The 25,062-nt window shown below is 41.8% G+C and overlaps 1 protein-coding gene across 1 annotated transcript in view; it reads right to left on the reverse strand.

Moving 5' to 3' along the window:
- The window catches only part of FLT4 (fms related receptor tyrosine kinase 4), a 126,355-nt gene that overhangs the window by 71,611 nt on the left and 29,682 nt on the right, over nt 1-25,062 (reverse strand). The window contains exon 2 of the mRNA XM_063120850.1: nt 5,530-5,626. Coding sequence (XP_062976920.1) covers nt 5,530-5,626 — 97 coding nt within the window. The remainder of the gene's footprint in view (nt 1-5,529; nt 5,627-25,062) is intronic.

Raw genomic sequence — 25,062 nt, forward strand, 5'->3', positions numbered from 1 at the left:
ATCACTACATCCATGGTCGCAAATTCTGTACTTTAACAATGTGCTGTGTGAAGAAGTGCGTCCTTTTATCTGTCCTAAATTCCCAACCATTCAGCTTCAACACTGAAGAAATCAGAGATTACAGTCATTACACATTTTTGATTTCCAGACTTTATTTCTACTGCTGTGCAGTTTGCTGCAGTTTTCATTTCACATCTTTTTTTCCTCTCTAACAATTGCCAGTGTACACAAGTGTGCACAGTGATGGAGCCATAGAACAAAAAGGAATCTTAATACAACTCACAAGCACATGAAGATTCCCTTTTGTGGTGTGAGCTCATCAATACCCCTGCACCCATGTGCTCAAAGGTGAAACCAGAATACAAGAAGACACCCTGATGCAACTGTGCAATCACCTAAAGGAAAACTTTTTGTGCTGTGATGAAAGCAATGCACATATAAAGCTTGTGCTCATGAATAACCGGCAAGGGGAGTAAAGGGGGGAGGGAGATACAAACTGACAACCACAGCAAACTGTGTCTGTACGAGTTCTGAAATTAAGTTAAAGTGGAAGGCATGCGGAGTGAAAAATGGAGAAGAATAATAATAAAATAAAATTGGGGGGATTGTCATCCACTCATCTGTAATCAAATGTTTGCACTGGAACTAGTGAATGATGCTTCTCTGTACTTTTCCTACATCCTATGCTGTTTCATTCTGTGATTATCAAGGTAAGTACTCTGAGGTGGTTCGTGTTCCTGGGATGAAATGGCATCCAGAACCATACGTGCAAGGAGACAAAACAAACAAACACTAAACACAAAACCTGGGAGTTTGCAAAGGGAACTGGGAGGATGTTGAGGGTACATTTTAACTTTGCTCACAAGCAACAGCCAGAACTTTCTTGCTAGAGTTACAACATGGACAAACAAACCTATCTCCAATTCTCCAGTGAAATCTGAGAGGAGACGTTGCTTCATACTCATTCGAAACAATTTTGCTGTGTTTCAGGAACCTACTGGCCCACCCCAGCATCCTTCCCCGCCATCCTTTCCCCTGTGGCCTGGATGTTGCATATTTCTGCATTTCAACTCCCCCAGCTCCCACTAATATGAGCCATATCTATTCAGGGTGGTCCCTGGTCCAGAGGAGAGACTGTGAAACGAGACAGCTGGGCAAGATTAAAGATGCATGAACAAGTAGGAATTTGCTTCATATTAGGAAGCTGTTGTGGGGAGAACCTAGTGAAGATCGTGCTAGTGGGTAAGAGAGATTGATAAGATAAACTTCCTTTTTGGTGAAGCCATCTCCTGAAGGCATGACAGACATAAAAGCCCACAACCTACAAGTGAAGATGGGAAGAATATTAACTATATCTTAAGAGCAGAAAATATGCGTATGTGTGACTGATGTAGTCAACAGTGTCAGTAAGTTTTGCAGGGGAATTCTGGATGAAGGCACCACTTTATGATGATGATGGCTAGCACTTTAAGTTTATTTTACAGAGCTTTTCCCCATGAGACATTTATTGTGCGCTTGTCTTTACTTACTCATGGTTGTTTATGGGCACTTTAGACAACATTGTGAACCTCCAGTTTCATTTCTGTTTTTTAAGAGCACTTCCCTGGTTTATTTTTAGAGTGGGGAAAATGTAATATTATTTGTGAAAGTAGAAGAAAATGTATTTTTTACTTGTGTAATTGTGATATTCTGCTATGGCACAGTGCCACCTAAAGGTTATGTAGCAGAAAAGCAAGAAAGGAAAAATTATTTGTGTAGAGCTTAAATCTCACTTCTGCAATGAAATCAAAAGTACATACAACAGATACAGCCTTGTGCAGAAAAACTCACAGAGGGCTAAATCAGTAGTTCTGGGGTCTCCAGCATGGTGCCTATGGATACCAATGTGCCCACGGCCACATCTCTTGGCACCTGCCAGGCTCCTTGCCCTCCTTATTTTTTTTTTTTTTAGTTATTCTAATGAAAAATGTGGGGTTTTTTTAACTGGGAAGCTGGCATGCTGCAAAATGAAATGATAGCCTCTACTACCATCTTATTTTCAAGAATTGCCCTAGAGGTAATCTGGGATGACAGAGAATGTACTAGGGGGCTAGAGGGGGGTATCAGGGAGCATCTTGGGGTGAGGGGTGTGGGGGTGAGGGGTGTTTTGTCCGTGTTGTGTGTTTTGCATTATTTTTCCCATGTGGGTGTATAGGTGTGGGTTGGTGTTTTGCCTGTGTGTGTGGGTGCGTATCTGAGCATCACCAGTTTGTCTTTTGTTGTGCTTCGTTGGGGCAAATATGTGATTCGGCATTTGGGACTCAAATCTCATCTTTGCCTTGGACTCAGGCTCTTGGCCAAGTTACCCCTCTCAGAGCCTTCTGCGAAATGGGTGCTGGAACAGAGAAATGTGGGTCCAAAAGAGTTGTGTTTTGGAACTCAAACCCCACCTCTGTCTTGTACTTTGCGAGAGTAACTATGACACATGTTCCAAATGTGCCCACTAACCCATTCTGTACATAGCCACAGGCAGGTATTACTGAGCATTGTAGCCATTATTATTATTATTACTATTATTATTATTATTATTGATTACATTTACATACTGCCCCATAGCCGAAGCTCCGGGTGCTTTACAAAGATTAAAACATTGAACATTAAAAACCGATATACAAATTTTAAAAGCATAAAAACAGATTGCATACCAGGACAGAAAATATCTATTTAAAACAACTATTCTGGGGTTAGTTTAAAAACTCAACATATGCTGTTAAATGCCTGAGAGAAAAGTCTTGACCTGGCGCTGAAAAGATAACAATGTTGGCGCCAGGCGAGCCTTGTCGGGGAGATCATTCCATAATTGAGGGGCCACCACTGAAAAGGCCCTCTCCCTTGTTGCCATCCTCCGAGCTTCCCTCGGAGTAGGCACCCGGAGGAGGACCTTAGATGTTGAGCGTAGTGTATGGGTTGGGTAGGTTCATGTCGGGAGAGGTGTTCCATTAGGTATTGTGGTCCCAAGCTGTGTACAGCTTTATAGGTTAAAACCAGCACCTTGAATCTGGCTCGGAAACGTACAGGCAGCCAATGCAAGCAGGCCAGAATTGGTCTTACATGTTCAAACCTTCTGGTTCCTGTTATCCATCTGGCTGCTGCATTTTGCACAAGCTTCAGGTTCTGAACTGTCCTCAAAGGCAGCCCCACGTAGAGCACATTGCAGTAATCTAACTCGGAGGATACCAGAGCATAGACAACTGAACCCAGGTTATCCCTGTCCAGATAAGGGTATAGCTGGACCACCAACTGAAGTTGGTAAAAATCACTCCATGCCACTGAGGCGACCTGAGCCTCAAGTGACAGAGATGGTTCTAGGAGAGTCCTCAAGCTATGAACCTGCTCCTTCAGGGGAAGTGCAACCCCATCCAGAACAGGTTGAACAATCTCCATCCGGTCAGAAGAACCACCCACTAATGCATCTCAGTCTTGTCTGGATTGAGTTTCAGTTTACTAGCCCTCATCCAGTCCATTGTTGCAGCCAAGCACTGGTTCAGCACATCCACAGCCTCACCTGATGACGATGAGAAGGAGAAGTAGAGCTGCGTGTCATCAGCATATTGATGACAATGCATTCCAAAACTCTGGATGACTGCACCCAATGGTTTCATGTAGATGTTGAACAGCAAGGGGGACAAGACTGACCCCTGCGTAACTCCATACTGGAGAATCTATGGGGCCGAGCAATGTTCCTCAAGCACCACCTTCTGGAGCCAACCTGCCAAGTAGGAGCAGAACCACTGCAATGCAGTACCTCCCAACTCAGCCAGGTCCCAGAAGGATACCATGGTCAATGGTATGGAAAGCCGCTGAGAGATCAAAGAGAATCACACACTCCTTTCTCCTTTAATAGGCCATCATACAGGGTGAACAAGCCTGTTTCCATGCCAAAGCCAGGCCTGAAACCCAATTGAAATGGGTCTGGCCTGAAACCACTCACTCAAGGACCTTGCCCAGGAATGAAACATTTGCCACCAACCTATAGTTATTAAGATTTTCCATGTCCAGGGAAGATTTCTTCAGGAGTGGTCTCACTACCGCCTCTTTTAGATGGCCCGGGACCGCTCCCTCTCTCAGAGCTTGTACAAGGATATGCCCCCCAATCTTTCTCAGTGCATAAATGATCCAGAAGCATAAATTAAGAATGCTTCTTTCCTGTTGTCTTCACCCTAGCATGTGGCAGGTCTTTGGTCATCTCCCTTTGAGAATTACAGAATTGATTAAAGAGAATTAAAGTTATACAAAGGAATCTACTCAAATAGTAGTTGACTCTCCCAACAGCCCTTGCTGCTGCTTTGATCCAGCTCAAAACAACAGCAAGGGATGATGGAAGTGTCAACTGCTATTTGGGAAGATTCCTTTGTATAACTCAAAGAAGAGATCAGCTCTTTGCTTTGGCAAGGGTAGCTTTCCATGCAAGAGTCCAGACTGAAAATAAAACACTTTCCTGCTCCCCGTGAGTCTCTGACATATAAATAAAAGCTTAATCTGATTGGGACTAAGGATATTATGCTAAAATAACTGCTTTTCTCTCCCTGGAAAGAGATATTAAAGAAAGAGTTTCCCTGCAACCTGTTTAGGGTAAGGTCATGTATGTGTTAAGGTAGGTAGGTATGTAGGTTGGAGATGTATACTAATAACTTGTACTACCGTTTTGTTGATGTAGATCAGAGTTTCCTATGGAGGAAAAGATCTGGTGATAGGTTGTTAGTGGAATGTGTGCAAGTCTGGAGAAAGTGCAGCTGCATGACTGTGTTGCAGCGACCAAACACGCCTACATCTAACTTGAATGGGCACTGACTTTAGGCTTTGCCTGCATGGCAGCCTCCCAAGGTCCTGTAATCCTAAATTCTGTTCCAAGTAAATCAGCGTTATTAAGGTGAGATGGTTCTTTGCGATATCAAAACCTGCTTTTGACAGCCCTTTTAGTTTCAAAAGTAATATTTGCTATGTGACTTTGGGGGAGCTGCGGTCCAAGAAACACAAGCCCAGAGTCCCCTTTGGCTTGCGGGACTAGCTGTAATGTGCTCTGGATTCCAGCCATAATTATATGTCCCTGTATTTGCTTTTATTGTTACTTTTTAAAATTTGTGAACATGGGTGAAAAGTATGCTAATTCCATAAATGAACAGGAATTCCTCCCCCTCCAATTTCCTCATACAGATCACTCTTTTCCCGTTGCTGGTCTATGGGGGATTGCTATTGGGATTTCTGGGGGAGAAACATTGGGTAGGAGTGCATAACTTAAACTTGTAACTCCTCCCCTTTCTAATCAGTTCCCCTCATGTGCCCCCCACCCCCGCAGCTGTGGTCCCAGACCACTTTTCCATCAAAAATGGACCATCACAATCCTAATCCAGGTATTCTTAATGAGTCGACTTAAATTCACTTAAATCCCAGAAGTCAGGAGTCAGTCTTTCATTGACTGCCTATGAATTGTCTTTGAGAAACTTTGGCATAAATTGGCAACAGTGAAGGGCATTTTTATTTGACTCTTACCTGCAAGTAATATTCAATGTATCTTTGGCGTTGATCACGTATTCCTCTTCTGTGATGCTGAGAGTGGGTGGGGTCATAGAATAGCCACTCACTAAATCTATGGAGAGAAAGAAAAAAATAATGTATAGCACAACAGCCTATCCACCCATGCACTGATAAACATTATTATTTCCTGCGGCAATTCTATCAAGCACCAGTCATGACCTGCTTGGTTTGATATTTCGGGGTTGTCTGGTTAACATCAAATGAAAAAAATGAATAACGGCATATCAAAATTCATTTCATGTGTTTCTGTCCACTGGTTATACTGAATAAATGAGCAACCTAAAAAATCCAACCTGCCAACTGTGTCTTCCCTGCTTCTGGCACACTGTTAATTTGGCTTATCACTGTGGTGTGTGTTTTTTTAAAAAAATGTTTTAGAGTTGAGAAGAGATGACGCTGCTGTGCATTACGTTTTAAAAAATAACAAGACTCATATAGAGGATATTAATTGAATACAATGCTAAAACAACTCACACTCTGCAAGGGAGGAGGGATACAGAACCACTGACAAGCATTCTGACTGCTAGGTGGCGAGTCTAGAAGTACAAAGGGAAAGGAGTTGATGATTGGAGCTTATTGCTGCTCTGAGGTTGCAGAGGTCTTGCTCCAAACTTGCCCCCAAGATCCTGGTTCTTATACCCTTTTCCAGTTCTCAGAGAATCAGTTTTATTTATTTATTTACTACATTACAGTTGCTCAAGCCCCCTTTTTTCAATCCCTCTGTTCTCTTGACCACCATCTATCAGCACATGGTGAGAGAGACGTCAGCTCTGTAATACCTATGGTTACTCTGTACGTTAGAATTTTGGGGTGCTCTTCCGGAAGATTGTACAGTCTTGTGTGATCTGGCTCGGAACTTTTCTACATGAGGCATTTATTGTGCACTTGTCATTCCTGACTCACAATTGCTTATGGTTCCTTCAGCAGATGCTGCGACCCTCCAGTTTTGCTTCTGTTTTTTTCAGAGCACTTTCCCAGTTTATTTTAGAGTGCAGAAAATGGAGTATTATTTTGAAAGTGAAGGAAGACATACTTTCCTACTTGTCTAATTACATTATTCTGCTATAGCACAGCACCACCTAGAGATTAAGTAGCAGAAAAGCAGGAAAGGAAAAGCTCTTTGTGTAGAGCTTGGATCTCAATTCTGCAATGAAACCAAAAGTACATAGAGCAGATTAACAAACTTGTGTAGAAATGCCGTAATTGTTCTTATTGGTCTAAGGGAGATTAGGGTTTTTTTGTCTTGGAAATGTACAATTGTTCCTTAGCCATTTCTTTATCACACATCGTTTCTTGCTAACCTAGAAACAGAAGCCTCCAACAGGCTTAGTAGTTTGCAGGTATCCTGTAGCTAGTGCTCTTTGCATAAGATATGAAAGCTGTGTGCAAGGGAGCAGCAGTCTCTTTCCTTGTGTAAAAGTGTCTCTTCCAAGCTATACATATTCACACATATTCACATATATTCACACAATCCCAATAGTTTGAAAAAAAAGTATACAAGAGAGTGAAAGGCTTAATAGAACATCTAAAAGAAAAACCAAACTATATAAAATGGGTGGGGAGAAAAGCCTATACATTGTAGAAACAAATACGCAATATAATAAAATAAATAAATAAATAAATCTAAAGCCTAATAACACAGATACATGATATTTATCTTTGGATGTTATGTAACCTATTTTGGAGATAATCCAGAGATCTTTTAGCGTCCTTACCAATTAAGAATATAGGAAGCTGCTTTATACTAGACCTTTGGTCCATCTAGCCCAGGATTGTCAACACTGACTGGCAGTGACTCTGTAGGGTTTCAGACAAGATTCTTTCCTAGTCCTACCTGGAGATGCCCGGGATTGAACCTGGCACCTTCTGCATGCAAAGCAGCTGCTCTGCCACTCCGCTACAGCCCCTTCCCTTCCCATATGTTCTATGACTCTACTAGTACTCTAAATTAATTTACTAGTGAGCCAGAGGGGCAAAGACTCAAATCTAACCATTATGCACTAAAATTCCAGCAGGGGGAGCCAAGGCTTGAAACGCATAACCCTTGAACAGGAGAAACAACAATGTATGAAAATTGTGGAAATACCCACAATACTAGAGTAAAGTAACTTAAGTGTCACTCAGACTTCTGAAGTAAGTGCAAGATAAAGTTTGACATATCCTGGCTTGCAAATCACCTACTTTATTAGTAATCTTACATTCTGGGATATATTTATCGTAGGATATTTAATTTACCACGACACTGGCGAGGATCCCTTTTGCCAATTGGCTACTAGGTTACAAAATTGTCAAAATACTGTGGCCTATTGAGATTAATCTTGAAAGAAAGGATCATAAAGAGAGGAATTCCTTCTCACATTTACATCCTCTCACCCATAACTCAGATTCTCTTTTACAAAGGAGAAAGGATCTGTATAGATTTGAATTTTAGATGATCCAGGTATCAGGCACACTTTTGACCCCTTGTTTAAAACTATTATTCAACATCTACGTACATGTCACTTTATGAGTAAAACAATATTTGTTTTTCAGTCAGACCATGGCCAGAGGAAGTTAGAGTATTTGCAGTCCTTGACAAGTGCACGTTTATGCTTTATAATAACAATGGGAAGCTAAGGGAAGACAATGGGAAAGAAAAACTGAAAACTCCATCAACTTGAATTACAATCTGGAAAAGCAGGTAAGAAATGCCAGAGAAGCAGAAGAGAGCGCATTTGGGAAGCAGATTCCCCACAGACGGCTAAGAAACGTGCAAAGTAACACCCAGATCATAAGAATGACCTGCCCGAAAAGTAGCTCTGCGTGGACATCCTTGCTCCTTTTAATTGTTTTACACTTCCTTCCTGCCAAGAAGTGATTCAGACTGCAGCCATTTGACTAGGTGTATCTATAGAAACTGGGCTGGCATCAGCAGGCTTGCCCTTCTATCTCTGACAGACATGCTTGTCTCCCAATCATGCTTTTCCTGTAGTAGCGACTGGAGTAAGGGTAGTAATAATAGCAATGGCAGCAGCCACAACAGCAGTATGAAATGACAGGATGGAGGTAGACCCTCCCCTAGATTGTTATGATGTCGAGAGCATTCCCCACCCCCTCTTTGCTCGTGGCATCCAGCATCATAATTTCCAAAGGGAGAAGAAGACTTCACTAAAGAGGAAAGCAACAAGCCACACCACCCCTATTGCTATGGACTGAAATTCCTGAGCTATACGAGAGCCAAATGTGAGGGCATGCTCTGGTAGCTATAATTTGGGGGATTGGATGATAATTGACAAGGGCCGTCGTGGGTCAAGTGGAAGCTGTAGCATTCAAATGACTAGATTCCCATGGTGAACATGCGTTTGTCCAAAGAGGCAAAAGAATGGTCTGAGAACACATGACGCTGTTCCATTGTTAAAGCTAAGTGCATCTTAGTCTGGCCAATGCTCTGAGAGGAGACCACCCAGGTCCTAAGAAGACCATGTAAGCTGCTCTGAGCATCAGTGAAATATAGGGCATGTCTACACTGGAGAGGAAAGGGGGGAGGATCTCATGATATGCTGATTGTGGGATCCTCCACTTTGTCCACACGCAGCGCGTGATGTCCAGGGAGGAAGGAGGATGCTGCACCCGCCATTTTGGTTTTTTATACTGAAGATGAGCGCTCGTGCGCTCCAACAAAAAGGTCATTTAAAAAAAACACCCTGCTCCCGCGCCCCCTATCCCACCCTCCAACAGGCATGGAACACCTGAAGAGCTCCGTGCCCCATGCCCGGTTCCTGGCTCCTCGCGTTTACTTGCGAGGAGCCAGGATGAAACCAGGATGGCCACCCATACTTCCTGCGGTCTCAGCATGATCCCAAGACTGTGGGGAAAATTGGGCTAAAAGCTGTCCCAGTTATCCCGGGGAAATGGAGGGATCTTCCCTCCCTGCCCCCGGGATCCCATGGGGACAAACAGGGATGATCCCAGGGCGATCCCAGGGATAAAGCATGGTGTAGACATGCCTATAGAGGAAATAATAAATTAAATATGATAAAATATTTGCTTGTTTTTTCCTAGACTTGTGCTCTACACCACCAAAATGAGAACATAAGAAACTATTATATGAGCATGCCCTTAGGTTTGGATTATTGACCACCTGACTAAACAGAAGTTCAAAAACTAGAGAGAACTTCATTAGCTCAGACAGGACAGGACAGACCAATTTGGTTTCCTGTGACAGACATTACAGTTCAGCATGGATCCAGACCAGAAGCAATGGTCATGAGGCAGAGGGATCCTTTGAATTAGACCTTGATCCCAATGTGGAAGGCCTGATGTTCTCTTCTTCACTTGTGGAGGTTGGATAACTTCTGTGACATTGCTGTGTAAGATAGTTGTGGAATTAAACATACAAAGGCTGTGTGTGGAAAGATAGTGTATCTTTTTGGCCCTTACTTTCGCTAATCACAACCCTGGGTATTTAGACTCCTGCTTAAAATACCTCAACCAAAATATAAGAAGGAGAACAGAAATTATGGGCAAAGAATTCTATAGATCTCCAGGCCAACAACTGAGGCCTTAATTTGTTGGCGTAAGATTGTGGATGTGAGGGAAAGAGCTGGAGGAACAAAGGCTGCTGAGAGACTGCAAGTCCCTCTTTTCCCAGAAAATGCTATCATGAGGGTCAAGAACAGCGTAGCTCCAACCACTGGCCAGAGAATCAGAGCAGGCTTGAGCATGGTGTGTAACATAGGCATGTGCGTGCGTGCACGCGCACGCGCGCGCACACACACACACACACTCACATACACATGGACGTGAATGTCTAAGATGGAGATATGAAAGATAATGAAAGTAATGAAGACAGAAGCCACTGAGTAGTGAGGTCACCTATCTGCATTTTTCACCCCTGACTTTGAAAGATGGTTAGAAATTTTTATCGCCTTCCAAGTTTTGAAGTCCTTCTGCCTTGCATTTTCACCATAGTAATTAAGAATAAGGATTCTTAAAAAAAAATATTAATTTGTGTTTTTCATTAGTTAGATCATTCATCATTTGGATGTGGCAAAGAAAGGAATATCCAGATCCAGTTCCTGACACTGCAATGGGGTTGGTGCCTTGAGCTGTAGAACGAGGAGCTAAAAATGCAGCAAACAGAATACACTGCTCTCTTGATCAGACAAAGGCAGAAGTCTTGGCTCCTAGTACTCAAGGCATCTCTATATTATGGAAAAACTTGAACCTTTACCAGACTTGGGTCTTTCTGCATTCACTCCGGGTTCCTTTAGAAGGCAGCTAATGGCAACCATGTGCTTTTGAATTGAAAACTTCCCCTCTGGGCAATGCTATTCTGATAAATGAAACAGAGTCATCTTATGGAAGAATTAATCATGCAATTATTTTAAATGCTGCATTATCTCCATTTTTTTAAAGCATGGGAGACATCTTAGAGGTTGATGGCTTCATGTAAAGGACCTGCAAACTTCCATGATGGCCAATTATGAGCGTGCACTAAATAATTCATGTAGAAAAGCTCTCAGAGGCACCATCCTTTCCACCCAGCTGATGTTGCACATTCCTAACTTCTTTGTGCACCTGTAGAGGGCTCTAAGGCATGAGCATATGTAGCCCATGGTAACTTGCCAAACTAGGCCCTCAGCCTTTGGGCAGAGAAGATTCAAGCCCCTAACACTGAGATGGAAGTGCAAATGCGAGTTAAAAACCTGCTCCAGACTTGCACGACCAGGCAAAAGAAAACAGAATGAGCGAGTGGGAGAGAAGCAGATGGAAAGGGTTAAGCATCATTTCCCTCCCTGAAGCTATCACTTAACAAGTGTTAGATGAAAAAGAGAGAAAAAACATTTGGATGTTGAACAAAAAATGCATCCTGTGGTTATGAAAATAAATGAAAGCATTTTTGTGAAATCCCTTGAAAATATAATCATTTTAAAACAAAGAGTATTTCCGATCCATCCTGAATACAAATCTGTATTTCCAATTTATTGCTGGACATGTCTGCCTCTCGTACAAACTCTGGTGTCCAGATGGCTAGGGTCTTTTGATGGTCCCTCAGTATGCGCTTAGCTTAAAAAAAACCTTGTGCATGGCAGGGACTGAAGTGAGGATATCAAGGAGCATCTGAGAGCTTGAAGCACCCCACATTGCAGCAGGAAGAGCGCCTTGCCTCTAACATGGGGCTCTGTGGCTATGTTCTGAACTGCCCAGAGAACTTCAGCTATTGGGCAGTATAGAAATGTAATTAAATGAAGCTTCAATTCTAAATGCAATTACTAGGAAGTAAGCCCCATTGAATACAGTGGGACTTACTTCTGAGTGCATGTATACATAGGATTGCACTGTATATGTTAGGCATTATATGTGTGCAAATGTATATTTGTACTGCATGTGTGTGTATATGTCAAGGTAATCAGTCATGGTTTAAGTGCTCCCTAGAAGTAAATATGAGGTGACATGTTTCTTCATGTTTAAGGCTCAACCCATTCCTTTCTTAGTTCATTGATCTATAAAACCTAAGAGATTTTCTACACAAGGCTCTTAATGTGCACTCATTATTCCTTCTTTATATGAGGCTGTGACCCTCCTGTTTCAATTCTGTATTTTAAGAGCACTTTCCCAGTTTATTTTAGAGAAGGGAAAGTGGAGTATTATTTCTGAAAGCAAAAGAAAACATTTTCCTACTTGTCTAATTGTGCTATTCTGTTATAGCACAGCACCACCTAGAGGTTATGTAGCCAAAAAGCAGGAAAGGAAAAGCTCTTTGTGTAGAGCTCAAATCTCAGTTTTGGGATTAAACCAAAAGCAGATACAGCAGACTAAAAACCATATAGAAAATCTCTAAATGTCCAAGTGAGATATAGGTGTTTCTCCATGCTTCTCCTAGTTGTGTCTCTTTCAGTGATTCTTATAAAGAGCAGAGGCCAGGATGGGGACATTGCACGTGGGATTGTGTCCCCCTTGCTCACAGTTCTCTTTTGGAATATCTCTCCCTCTTATAAATGCTGAGAAAACTTTTATTTTGAAAGGTGGCATATAAATTCAGAAACAAAGAAAATAATAGCTCCCCCCCCCCTTTGCCAGTTGGATATGTAATTTAAAGTGAGATTTCCTGTGGTGGTGTGGATTCCACCCCCCACACCGCACTGGAATAGAGTTACCAAGCCTATTTAAGCTATTGTTCCCTAAATTATCCACTACACTATTACTTGCTTCACACAACAAACTACCCCATGATGTCTTGTTTTCTGCACCAATCCATAGTAGTTAGCGTGTAGTCTGTGGGATGTTCCCCCCATGGAGGTCCCCCTCCCCCAAATAAGCCACCTGGAAAACCCATGGTCTGCAGTAAGCGTTATTTTACCTATGATGGATTAACGCATTGTCTGTTGTGCAGCGTGGGTTATGGAGATCCCCTATAGAGCTGCTTGGCAAGAGTGGCCCAAAGCACAGCTGCTGCTCTCAAGTGATCTTTATTTGCACCGCAAAGGAAGCTGGGATACTTGCTCAGCTAGGCAGGACTACAGGAGGAGGATTGGTGAGGGGGTGAAATAAACAACTCCGTGTAGCTTGTTTGCCTGATTGTCTGATGGGAGCATAGTAGTTGGTCTGCAGAACCATCTACCCAGCATAGCTTGCCACCCACTGTGGGTTAGTGTGATGTATGAACCCAGCCTATATGCCCTTGATTGGCTGTGTTCTTGCTAATCCCAAGTTATATATAGGAAAATATCTCTTATCAGCTATTGCTGCCCTAAGGTAAAGGCAAAGCATGCAAACAATGGTAGGTGACTGAAAACAGTGTCTCTCCATTTGTCGAGGGGAGATAATCAGATGGCTGGGTACAAAGACTTGACAAACACAAAACTGGGTGGAGGATACGAGGAAGGATGCAAAGCAACAAAAATGAAGCCATCTCTCTCCACCTCTGACCTGTTAGGCAACAACACCATGAGAGGGTTATGGGGCTGGGGTGGGAGCGGGGGGTAGAAAAAAATGTACAGCCTGTGCAGGTTTGGGTTTTGGGATTCCTGCAGATGTATCCTGTCTAAGGCTCTTCACAAGTACAACAGGAAAAGGAACAAGCCCTCTATTGGAATACGCCACAGGCTGCACTGGAGGTGGGGGTGGGGAGAGCAACACAAACATCTGTAGTGTTGACCAGTCAGCTTGGAACCATCCCTCCCATCCATTCGTTGCACATTCCTCTTTTCTTCCTTTCCAGCAGCAAAAGGGAGCTTTCTGAAGACGTTAGTAACATTTATTTATTTATTTATTGAGGATATTTCTTTTGTGCTTTTCATTATAAAATAATCGCAAGGCAGGGTACAAATGCCTAGGTTCTCCCTCTAGTTCAGGGGTGGGCAACATGCGGCCCCGCCAGCTGTTTTTGCTTACAACCCCAACTTACAGTTGCCAATGTTGGCTCAGGCTGATAGGAGGTGTAGAAGGGGACACACGCCCCCGCTTGCCCCTGCTCTAGATATATCATGTTAGAATTGATCTGAAAAGGAACCTTTTGCATTTGCAGTTATTTGGAGTCCACATCTAGACACTGCCCAAGTTCAGACATTTCGTTCCTAGTCCAACAAACCAAGTGATGGGCTTGAGTGCTCCCTCTTCTCTTGTCCCCCTCTCACAGGCCTAGCGTTAGAGAAGGCTTCCTGGTTTGTTAAGTTTGCCATAAGTCAAAACTGTGACATTGGCCCAGAAGACACCATGGTGGTTAAGCCAGAAAGCCAGGCTGTGTTCAGAAGACACCTTAAACCATGGCTTTAACCATGGTGAATAAAGTAAAAGACCTTATTCACTGTGGTAAAGCCATGGTTTAAGGTGTCTTCTGAACGGGGCCATTGGTTTGAGTGCTCCCTTACATAGGGTGACCATATGAAAAGGAGGATAGGGCTCCTGTATCTTTAACAGTTGCATAGAAAAGGGAATTTCAGCAGGTGTCATTTGTATATATGGAGAACCTGGTGAAATGCCCTCTTTATCACAACAGTTAAAATACAGGCACTATACTAGAGTGACCAGATTTAAAAGAGGACAGGGCACCTGCAGCTTTAACTGTGGTGATGAAGAGGAAATTTTACCAGGTTCTTCATATATACAAATGACACCTGCTGAAATTCCCGTTTCAATACAACTGTTTAAGATACAGGAGCCCTGTCCTCCTTTTCATATGGTCAAGCTACCTTACAGCTCTAGTTTCTTGATTCAGATGTCATTGGAAACTGTGGTTTGACAAACCAGGAAGTCTCCCCTGCAGCCAGGCATTAAAGACAAAAGGGGAATGGGAAGGAGCACTGGAAATTCTCACTCATTTCCACTCCATTCTGTTGCTCTAAGAATTATTATTTTTTAATCCCCCTGAATATGAATATTTGCAATATGCATGTTGAAACATCTGGCATTTTTAAGCTGCAGTTTGTGGAAATGATTATATCTTATCTATAGGCATTTGTATTTTGAAGAATACTTTTGAACAGTCTTCTGAGAGAGGGATACCATTCCTGTTATCACTCATAATATTCTGAAAGGTAGACATTGCTCCTGGTACTATTAATTAGTGTGGTTCAAAAGAACTATTTGAAAAAGATCATAATGGGAGTATACCAGAGACCTGACTAAAATTCTTCTTGAAACACTTTTTTATTGTAACCTGCAGCTTCATGGGATTACTATAAAAGTATGTATTTCATATTTAGAGGTTGCAAGTAAACATTACATTCTATTTCTTATATTTTCAGATTCTTGTGTTTTCTACCCATTTGTATTTCTATGTTATGAATCTGTTATTCTCTAGTTTGTTGTGCCAAGTCTCTGCTTCTTCTTTAAAGTCAAAGGTAAATTTCTACTATAACTTCTGCCAGTGCCAGGGTGTGACATTGCAAGCTGACTATACCAAAAGGAAGGACCACTACACTGAGGGCTATAAAGCTAATGTGTGAGAAAATATGAACTGGGTAGGTGGGATATCCATTTTATTGCATCCTGTACTTCAGTGGAATTTGGAAATAATTATCGTTTCTCATTTACATAAGAATTTTTATGCGCAAAATACTTTTATCTTACTTTTATCCTCACAATTATTCCAATTTTACTTTAGGGAACCAAAGCAGGGTCAAGGCCGCCATAGCTAAACTCAGATCTTCCATGTTCAAACATTTTATCCAACACAGGATCATGCTCATTCCCTGCTTAAATGGCAAGTGACCCTTTGAAAGAAGGGGTGGACAATAGTAAGATGCATGAGGGCATTTTAGAAAGTTAACAGCAGTCTTTGGACATAATGAGTAGCTCTTTCATTGTTACTTTCCAAAATAGCCAATGTTTGCAGCTTTGTAATTAGGCACAGACTTCGAGATTTCAAGGCAGGATCAGACCTTGAAAACTCCCCTACATCCCCTTACCCCTGAATTCTCTCTTGCCCCGAAACACCCTTTCCTTCTGCATTAACTCTTTGTATAACTGAGTTCCAACCAGGTTGGAATTCTCACTGGTGCCTGCAAAGTTCAATTTGCCCCTACTGACAGTTGATTTGGGCAATGAGATCTGCTCTGAAACGGCACTGAGTGATGTGCAGATGGTTTGTGTCTCTACTAAAATCCCGAGGTGTGAGGGAGATGCTCCTGCTAGAACATCATGGCTGCCCCCCCCCCCCAAGATTTATATCCTGTCACACTCACCCTTTTGGCTTTTTCTCCACAGCCTCCTGGAAGAAACCAAGTGGGCTTATAAGCATACGTGCTGACATGTGTTAACATATAGCAACCATGTGTAAAGAGCGCTTGCCAGCCACTGTGTCTCATATGTGCATATATTATTCTAACATGCACATAGTTGACATGGAGACAAAATTAGTGTAATTAAAAAGGCATGCTGCAGCTTCAGTTAATATTTGCTTTTTCAAGACGGTTTCCAAGAGAGCTGGCAGCAGGAATTAAAATAAACAGAACTGGATTGATGGGACATTGAAAAAGGAAGCAGTATTCCACAGCCGCTCACACCTTGTCTATTTCTGGAAAACTGTATTTCCTATTGATCTTCCTATCCTTGATCTTTCATTCTATGGCTCTTAAAGAGGCAAGCTGCAGACAAGGGACTTTATCCAAACTGGACTTCTTGTCTGTCCTTGCTTAAATTTACTTGTCACCAAACCTCTTCTATTAATTGAGATCCTGATTCAGCATATAATGTGTGGCGACTCTATCATTATTGGCAAGTCTGAGACGTAATTCCCACTTTGTCCATTCCTCTTTATTCCTTTTATGTATATCATTGCTTAGGACGGAAGGTTAATCTCCTTAAAACAGCATTTGTTAGTGTCTGCAGCATAGGTCAGCTCAGAGTCCTTCGTGTACTGACAGATTGCTAAAACAGCTCTTAGTGATTCATCCACCAGCACTTCACTGCAGTTACTATCTTGTTGTGCATAGTTTGCTCTTACTAAAGCAAAGGAACAAAACAAGCACACAAAGCACATAAAACAAGCATGTTTTAAAGCTAATTTCTAACATTACAGAAACAAACCTGTACAAGCTAAGCAATACGTACAGGAGAAATACAGCTTGGGAAATAGTGAATATGAAGCTCTGCGTTTTAAAAAAGGTAAATCCGACACTCAGACCATGGCCCAAAGAGAACACATTGCAGTTCTTCTGGATTAATCTTGTGATTGAGGCTTTGACTCATTTGAAACACGGAGTCACATTTTCACACACACACGCACCATCCAACCCTGTTTGCTCTTAATGCGTAAAGGGAAAGACAATCGAGAGACCTACGACGTTTTAAAGGAAGGTCTTAAGGAACCTCTGAAACCCTAAGAACTGCACTACAATTATGAAAATCAGAGCTCATTTCTAAGTGAGCCTCATTTTGCAATTTGAGTTCAGTGATTGTAAGGAACTCAAATTGGTAAGGAGATTAATGCTGTGAGCGAAGTTTTGAAGTGCCATAACCTTTTCTCCTGCAAGGATGCTACTTCAGGTTTTGATGGTGGCAGTTTACAGCAAGCTTCTTAAATATATTGAAGATTAAATTGCAAAGAAGTATTGTATATTCAGAGAATTTGTTGTAGATGCTCATAATAACTAAAGATATTCCTAAGAAATGATCACATCTGGTCTAACGCACTATGGGAGGGATGGGGTGCCTTGACTCTGCCCTCCCTAAGTGGCATTCATGGTTCCCCCAGTCATTAATCTGATTCTTTGGATTTACCATATAGAGCATAGGTGGTCAACACAGAGCCCACAGGTTACATGTGGTCTCTCTGGCCTTTTTGGCCCACACCCCACTTAGCTGCTGTTGATGCTATCATCACTTGGTAACATGGTGGTGGGGACAGTGTGGCAAAATAGCTCCTTTTTAATGGATAAAATGGTGGTGGCAAAAAGGGCCAATTGAAAAAAGAAAACAGTCTTTTTTTGCTGCCACTCCGTCACTGCCAATTTCCCCTGTTTTATCTCTTTAAAAAGGGTTATTTTGCAGCTCCCCACCACCACAGCACCACCGAATTTCATTGGCAAATTCAAGCGACATGGCAGCAGGGGCAGGAATATGGCCCTCAACCCCTGGAAGCTGCCCATCCCTGATACAAAGGTTACAATGTTCTGCTGAACACGGTGTCCTGTCTGTGTTCCAAATAAGGCACAACGTGTTCCCACTTACACAGCGTGCAGCACATGCTTAATACAGGTAGTGGCTTATTGCAAGCAAAAACTGGCAAACGTCGCATTGGGTAACAAGGGTGGGTCCAAGCTGGCAGTGTGCAATGCATAATCTGCTACGGAAAGTCATACAAAGAGTTTGTACAGTGTTTTGTGACCTGCGACTATTTGTAGTCTTCTGACTGATTGGTATTATTATGTACAAACCTTTGTACCACAATAGAGCATCAGGTAGTGATTGGAGTACAGATGAAAAACACTCATTAGCATAGATGAATGAAACAGCTGTTTCTTAGTGATTCAGGGTACTGGCAGTTCACTATAACTGGCCTGGACAGAAGTCTCACTGTGTTCTTCCTGGCTATTGTTTCGTCCTTCTGTTATTATGGCTGCCCTTTTGGTTTTGCTTTCTTGAAGGTAAATGTGTGCTTTTCTGTGCTCACTCTCTAGTCACAATGTTCTTACCTTTGGCTAACGAGATACTATTTTCCAGTATCCAGACTGCTCCCACACTTTCCCTGGTTGTTGTAGGGGCATCTTAGCCAATCTCCCCAGAGTCAGTTCCCTGATGTCATCCCTGGCTGCCTGACTGTGCCCCAGGAACACATGGCCTACATACTCAGCTGCTAAGTATGGTCAGCCAAGGACTTTCACACTTTGTGCATTCTGCAAAGTCCCGGACAGGTGCTTGGCCAGGGCCAGAGTGATCTTACAGAGCCTTTATTTTGCTAATTGGGAAGATCACAGAAGCAAGGTGGGAGGTGTGTAGAATTTCAAAGGTGCGGATGAAATACTTAAGACCTTTTAGACACATTTTTGAAAGCTTCCCTTCCTGCCAGCAGGAAATCCTCTCCTGTGTCCTGACCATCACTCGCTCTCAAAATGCTCCAGCATTCTTTGCATTTCCCTCCCCCCCCCCAGAGGCTTTGTCAGACTTGCTGATTAACAAGGGTTCCTCTCAGCAAGGTATTTAGTTTACATACTCTGTCCTTTTCACTGACTTCCCTTCCAGTCTGATAAACAACTGAAACTGCTGGGTGCTTTTGACATAGGACTAGAAGAACAAACCTGCTCTTTATTATTCTTCAAGTCCACGTGAGCCCCCCTGAGTGAAATAGCACCAACTCTGCGGCTTGGAGTTTCTCCTGGATATGGCACTCTCTATGGAGCCATTGATGGCATCAGTGCCTAGGAGTGTCTTTTATCCACTTCGGTTGATTCACCAGATGCAACTCTAACTAGAGAAAACAGGCCTTGCCTTAGTTACACATGCTCTGGTTACATCCAGATCATTTTTATATGCTCTGTGTGGGGTTGCCTTTAAAGGTATTGAGAAACTTCAGCTGGTACAGAATGCACCTGCTCAGACGTGTGGGCATATAATAATAATAATTAATAATAACAATAATTTCTTACCCGCCTCTCCATTCCGATTGAGGCGGGGAACAGCAGCAAATATAAAATACATAAAACTGAATTAAAAGATAATATACATTGTTAAAACATCCTAAAATCATTCTAAAAACATCCTAAAATTCCACCGGAAGAGATCATTCTTAATTTAACACCTACACCAGGGCACTCGGCCTTCCCTTGGCCCAGGGGCCAAATTCCAATTTGTGAAAGCTCTGGGGGAGGGGCGTGCATTCCAGAAATGGGTGGGGCTAAGGGCCTGGCCAGGACCAAGGACAGAGAAATCAAAGTGGGCCGGGCCGGATGTAATTCTTCTCAATTTGGACATGTTCCCATCAAGCACAGCTCAAGTCTAAGCAAGTCTACTCAGGAGTAAGCCTCAGTACAACAGCTATCTTGCCTGCAAAATGCACACTTCAATTGTCTGCAGCTTCCCCAGGGAACTATGTGTTACCCCCTACTCTACTGGCTTTTAACTGGATACCGAAAACTTTGTTTCAGGCTGCTTTTAAGCAATATGTGTGGTGGTATACGTTATTTTAAAGGGCTGCTTTTAATGCTTTTTAAAAAATAGCTTGTATTGCAGTTTTATGGTGTATTTTGTAGTATTATTTTATGTTTTATTTTGATATGAGCCCATGCCTTCTTGAGAGGGCTTGCCTTATTTATTTTAACATAAAATAAATAAACACCTCATATTTACATTCCATTCAAGTAATAAATTGATGAAGCATAATTTATTTTATCATCAGTATCCCCAATAAGTATTTATTGAGATAGAGATGTGAAGCATTAAAACAACAACAACATTGAACTTCAATAACTTATTCCTTCACTTCACAATATTCTGCTCGACTCCATGAAATCTTTCCCCTTTTCTCCTGTCATTACATCTTTTCCGGTTTATTGGCCTCACATCCCATTTCTGTACCATTTTCTGATTTCCACCACATTTCCTTTCTTCCTTTCAACAGCTTTCTGTTTTACGCATAGGGCTCCCTCAAATATAATGCTAAGTTTAGCATTACATGTGCAAGCCTCCTCCCACCTTTTTCTTTTCTTCTTTGTTGCAGCATCTGCTTCTGTTTACAGCTACTCAAAATGGGAACTGTGTTTAATTTTAAGTATGGTTTATCCAAATAAGCCAGGATCATAAACCACAGTTTAAAGATGGCTATTTCGACAAACCACAGTTAAAATGAACACTGTTTCGCCTGGTTTGGACAGAACAACAAACAAATTAGTTAACTGAAAATGGAAATAAAAGCTTCTGCTGTCCTCTTCACAGCCGTGCAGGAGGAGGAGAGGGCAGGGGGGTAAATGTGTGAAACCAAGGCTTAGTCAAGAAGCACTAAACCACAGTGTTGCGATTTTTTTTCAAGAAAAAAAATCATACAACATTTTAAGATTCTTCTTTTTCTCCATATTTTTATTGCCAATTCTCCCATTTTAGCCACCAACTCTCAGACCACCCTAAACCATAGTTTAATGTTATGTCTGAATGCAGCCGCATGTTATTCTGCATTTAGTGCTCATATGCAAAGTCTTTCTTCACACACAGACACAGTGAGTCCAGGTAGTATTCAGTGTTAGTCCTATGCAGAGTAGACCCACTGAAATAAATGGGACAAGTTAGTCATGACTAACTTAGGACTAATATTTGATATACCCTCTCTATCTGTTATTCTATACAGCTGTAGGGCACGTGAAACCATTTGTTCTTGTAAAGGCTCAATTACATGCGGCTGGATTGCAATTCAGGCCTCTTGCTGAGGTACTTGATGGGGCAGTGGAGGATGTCTTAGAAAAGAGACAGATATCAGCTATGTGAAGTACTGTGTAAAAACTGGCATATGTTCCAAGCCTCAGAAGCAGCATAGGGTGGGAGTAAAAAGCACCAGTTTTGATGAGGGAAATGGAATCTATTAAAAAACAAAACAAAAACACATACAAGGGAAATGGCATTTCCCTTCTCCATCTTCTGTCTCCCCCCTTGTTTGCCTCCAAGTTGATCTCTGAGCATTTCCAGATATTAGTGAATAGGTTGGCAGCAAACTCAATGTCTAGACGGCTTTTTGGGTTAGTCCCTTGTATCAACAAGAGCAGAGGTTATTGCTGACTAGTGATGTCAGCACCAGAAATGTCAGGGCAAGGCCACAGATTTTGCTTTCCTGGTTCCGAGTTTGTGTGTCTTTCTGCTTCTCCATTACAGCAGGAGTAAATGGAATTGTGCCTCCATCCTGTCCTGCACCAATTCATTTGGTTTTATAAGCACAGAGCAAGTCCTCACAGAGGACAGGCAAATATCGTCCAACAATGTATTTCCATCTTTAATGTTCATAACTGCTTTCAAGAGCTCTCACAAATAGAGCTGGATTTATTATTAGGGGGACAAACTTGGCAATTCGTGAAGACTACCTGGTGGGTGTCTTTGCTAGGAAAACATATTATTGTTTTATGTTCTGGCATTGCTTTCCAGATACCCGGCTGCTATTATGAACCTATAGAGATCTACATCATTTGGGTTGTAAATGTCCTAAGTTGAAGTAAAATATAAAGAGTGCTTCTGTTGGATTCTTAGTGGTCTGGGCCTGCTTTCACAACTCAACTTTCAAACAACCATACCAGCAAATCCAGTTCTGGATCAAGCCTATCAGTATTATCCTTCATATCCACCCTGCTCCTTCACCTATCCACTGCTGCCTCCACCTCTGCCTTCAGCTGGAGACAGTTAACAAAGCATCATGCAGCCAGGTTTCCAATTCAGGTACCCACAAATCAGTGTTTTCAGTACCAGTCGAGTGGAAGAGACGGTGATAGCAAGCAAGGGCCCAAGTGGGGAAGGGCAAGATTGATGGGCTTGGACAAAGGCTCAGTTCCTTGATGTATTTATCTGGCACTTCAGCTGTGAAGACAGACTTCCAGTGCAGCTGAATAACATGCTGCGAGCTCTCTGATTTATATAGTATCTAAACACATAGCGCAACACTCTTCTGTGTGTCTCATGATCTGAATGGTCAATCAGGGGTGACTTTTTGATGGTGTCCTCCTTGTGTCAGATACAAACATTGAGAGCCAGTAGACAAATGTACCTTGTGTTGATTGGGAAAACCTTTCTGAGCTGCAAAACAATGTATTGTTGATGGAGAAGGATACAGAGTTGTTGTGTATTTTATTTTAAAATATAAATGTATAGATATACAGCAGAGTAAACCAGGGGTGGGCATGCTTTTCAAGTCCTGTGGGCCTCTCTCTCTCTAGTGTATGTGTGTGTGTGTGTGTGTGTGTGCGCGCGTCTGAGTGTTTCTGTCTCTTCTTGCCCTCCCCACCCCACTGTCTTAGCAATAAGAGTGGGGACATTTCCCCCGAATTATACTAAATACACATGTAAATAAATAAATTCACACCATGAGCAAACACACAGAATTTATACTATGCTATTTTCATAGGATCAATGCCAATACCCCTCCCATTTTTCACATGAGGGCATCAAGCAATATCCCATGTGTGTTCCACATGGGGTTAATTTTAAGTCTTCCATCACTGTCTTGCTCCTGTCCCCTGCAAGATTAATTACATGGTTTCAGCCTAATCACAACTATTTCTAGTTACATTTTTGACATAATTTACAAGGTGCTGATTATAACATAGGCACGTCTACCCACCAATCCAGAATTAATTGTACTGAGAGTCCAAATATGTTATTTATCCAAAATGGGAATAAATAAAATAAATAAAGAATAAGTCAGTGTCCTCCAATGGTTAATCTCCCAGGCCTACCCTAAGACAATTCATAACATTGGACAATGCTTGCTCTTTTCTCAAGTGGGATCTGCTATAGTATTATGACAGTTTTAAGATAAACTGATGTCATTAGTTTTAAGTTTTAAGAAAAATTAACTGAAATGTAACTAATTAAAATAGTATCTCGACAGTTCTGAAGATATGCAATTAAGATTAGAGTTTCTCTCAACACCTAGAAATAATTTGTTATTGAAGAACCATATTTGCCAGAATGGAGTAATAAAGGCAAGCACAAAAAGTCTAGGTGGAACTTCAAAACACCTAGATTATAAACAGCTACATCTTCCCCTTTCCCTGCCCAAGAAGTCTAAAGTGCAAGTTTTAATTACTACAATTTAGGCCTCTTTCACTGCAGATGCCAATGGTATTTTGGTAGCAGAAAGTAGAAAAGGAAAACTATAAATCGCCATGATAACTCATGAAGCAACTTTGACATAGCTCTGACTGAGGTACTAAGCCTCTACTATGATTCAATGCTCCTCTATATCACCAGCATCATCTCAACAGAAAACTAGATGCCACGAAGAACGTTTTTGCACTGCTTTCTCTCTGATCAGCTATTTTTCTATGTGGAAAGATTTATTTTGTACATAGGAGTCTGAAGTGCTATGGCCATCATACAGATTTACCACAAGAGTAATAACTAGGCTGCACAGACAGGGCAGCTATCACGAAAATGTGCTGAACACCATTCAGGAATAAAAAAGACAGCAAGAAAAACAGCGTGGAGGTAAATGACATCATAAAGGATTAAGGGGGAGCCAGCTAGAGTGTTCAGCAACAGATAATTGTTTAATATAAATTATTATTTGTAAAACATCATCGTCAATGTACACCATGCTTTACAAAGTAACATATGCAAAAATGGTTTTTGCCCCGTAGAACTTACAATGTATGTTACAATAGTGAGAGCGAGAATTGAGAACAAGGGAGAGGGCATTTTCAGTGGTGGCCCCCAATTATGGAATGATCTCCCTGATGAGGCTCGCCTGGCGCCAACATTATTACCTTTTCGGTGCCAGGTCAGCACCTTTCTCTTCTCCCAGGCATTTAACAGCATTTAACAACATATGCTAAGTATTTTTTTTTTAATGGACTCCAGAACTGTTGTCGTTTAAAAAATGGATACTGTTTTATACTGTTGTTTTTATATTATTGTTTTTTGATAGTTTAAAATTTTGAATACTTTTTTGATGTCCACTGTTTTTAACTTTTGTAAACTGCCCAGAGACCTTCGGCTATGGGGCGGTATATAAATTTAATAAATAAATAAATAAATAAATAAATAAACAAGGTCAGATCTACACCAAGCAGGTTATAACTCTTTGAAAATGGCTTGAAAACAGTACATGGAGTGTGTCCTGGGCGCGAACAGTTGTCACTACTAGGGGTGTGATCCACTTCTCCTTGGACCAGAGAAGCAACAGCGAATTGGCCTGATCCGCCTTGCCCAGAGGTGGAGGAGAAGCGAGTCAGGGGCCTGGCGAAGAGAAGCGACCATAAGAGGAGCACTCCTCTTTTCGCAGAGCGATCCACCCGCCATTTTGGATTTTTTCGCCCATAGGATTGCATTGCGGAAAAGATTATCGAATAACTGTTTTGTTTTTAAAGCTATCAT

Source organism: Elgaria multicarinata, chromosome 3 (assembly GCF_023053635.1).
Source record: "Elgaria multicarinata webbii isolate HBS135686 ecotype San Diego chromosome 3, rElgMul1.1.pri, whole genome shotgun sequence".
NCBI lineage: Eukaryota > Metazoa > Chordata > Lepidosauria > Squamata > Anguidae > Elgaria > Elgaria multicarinata.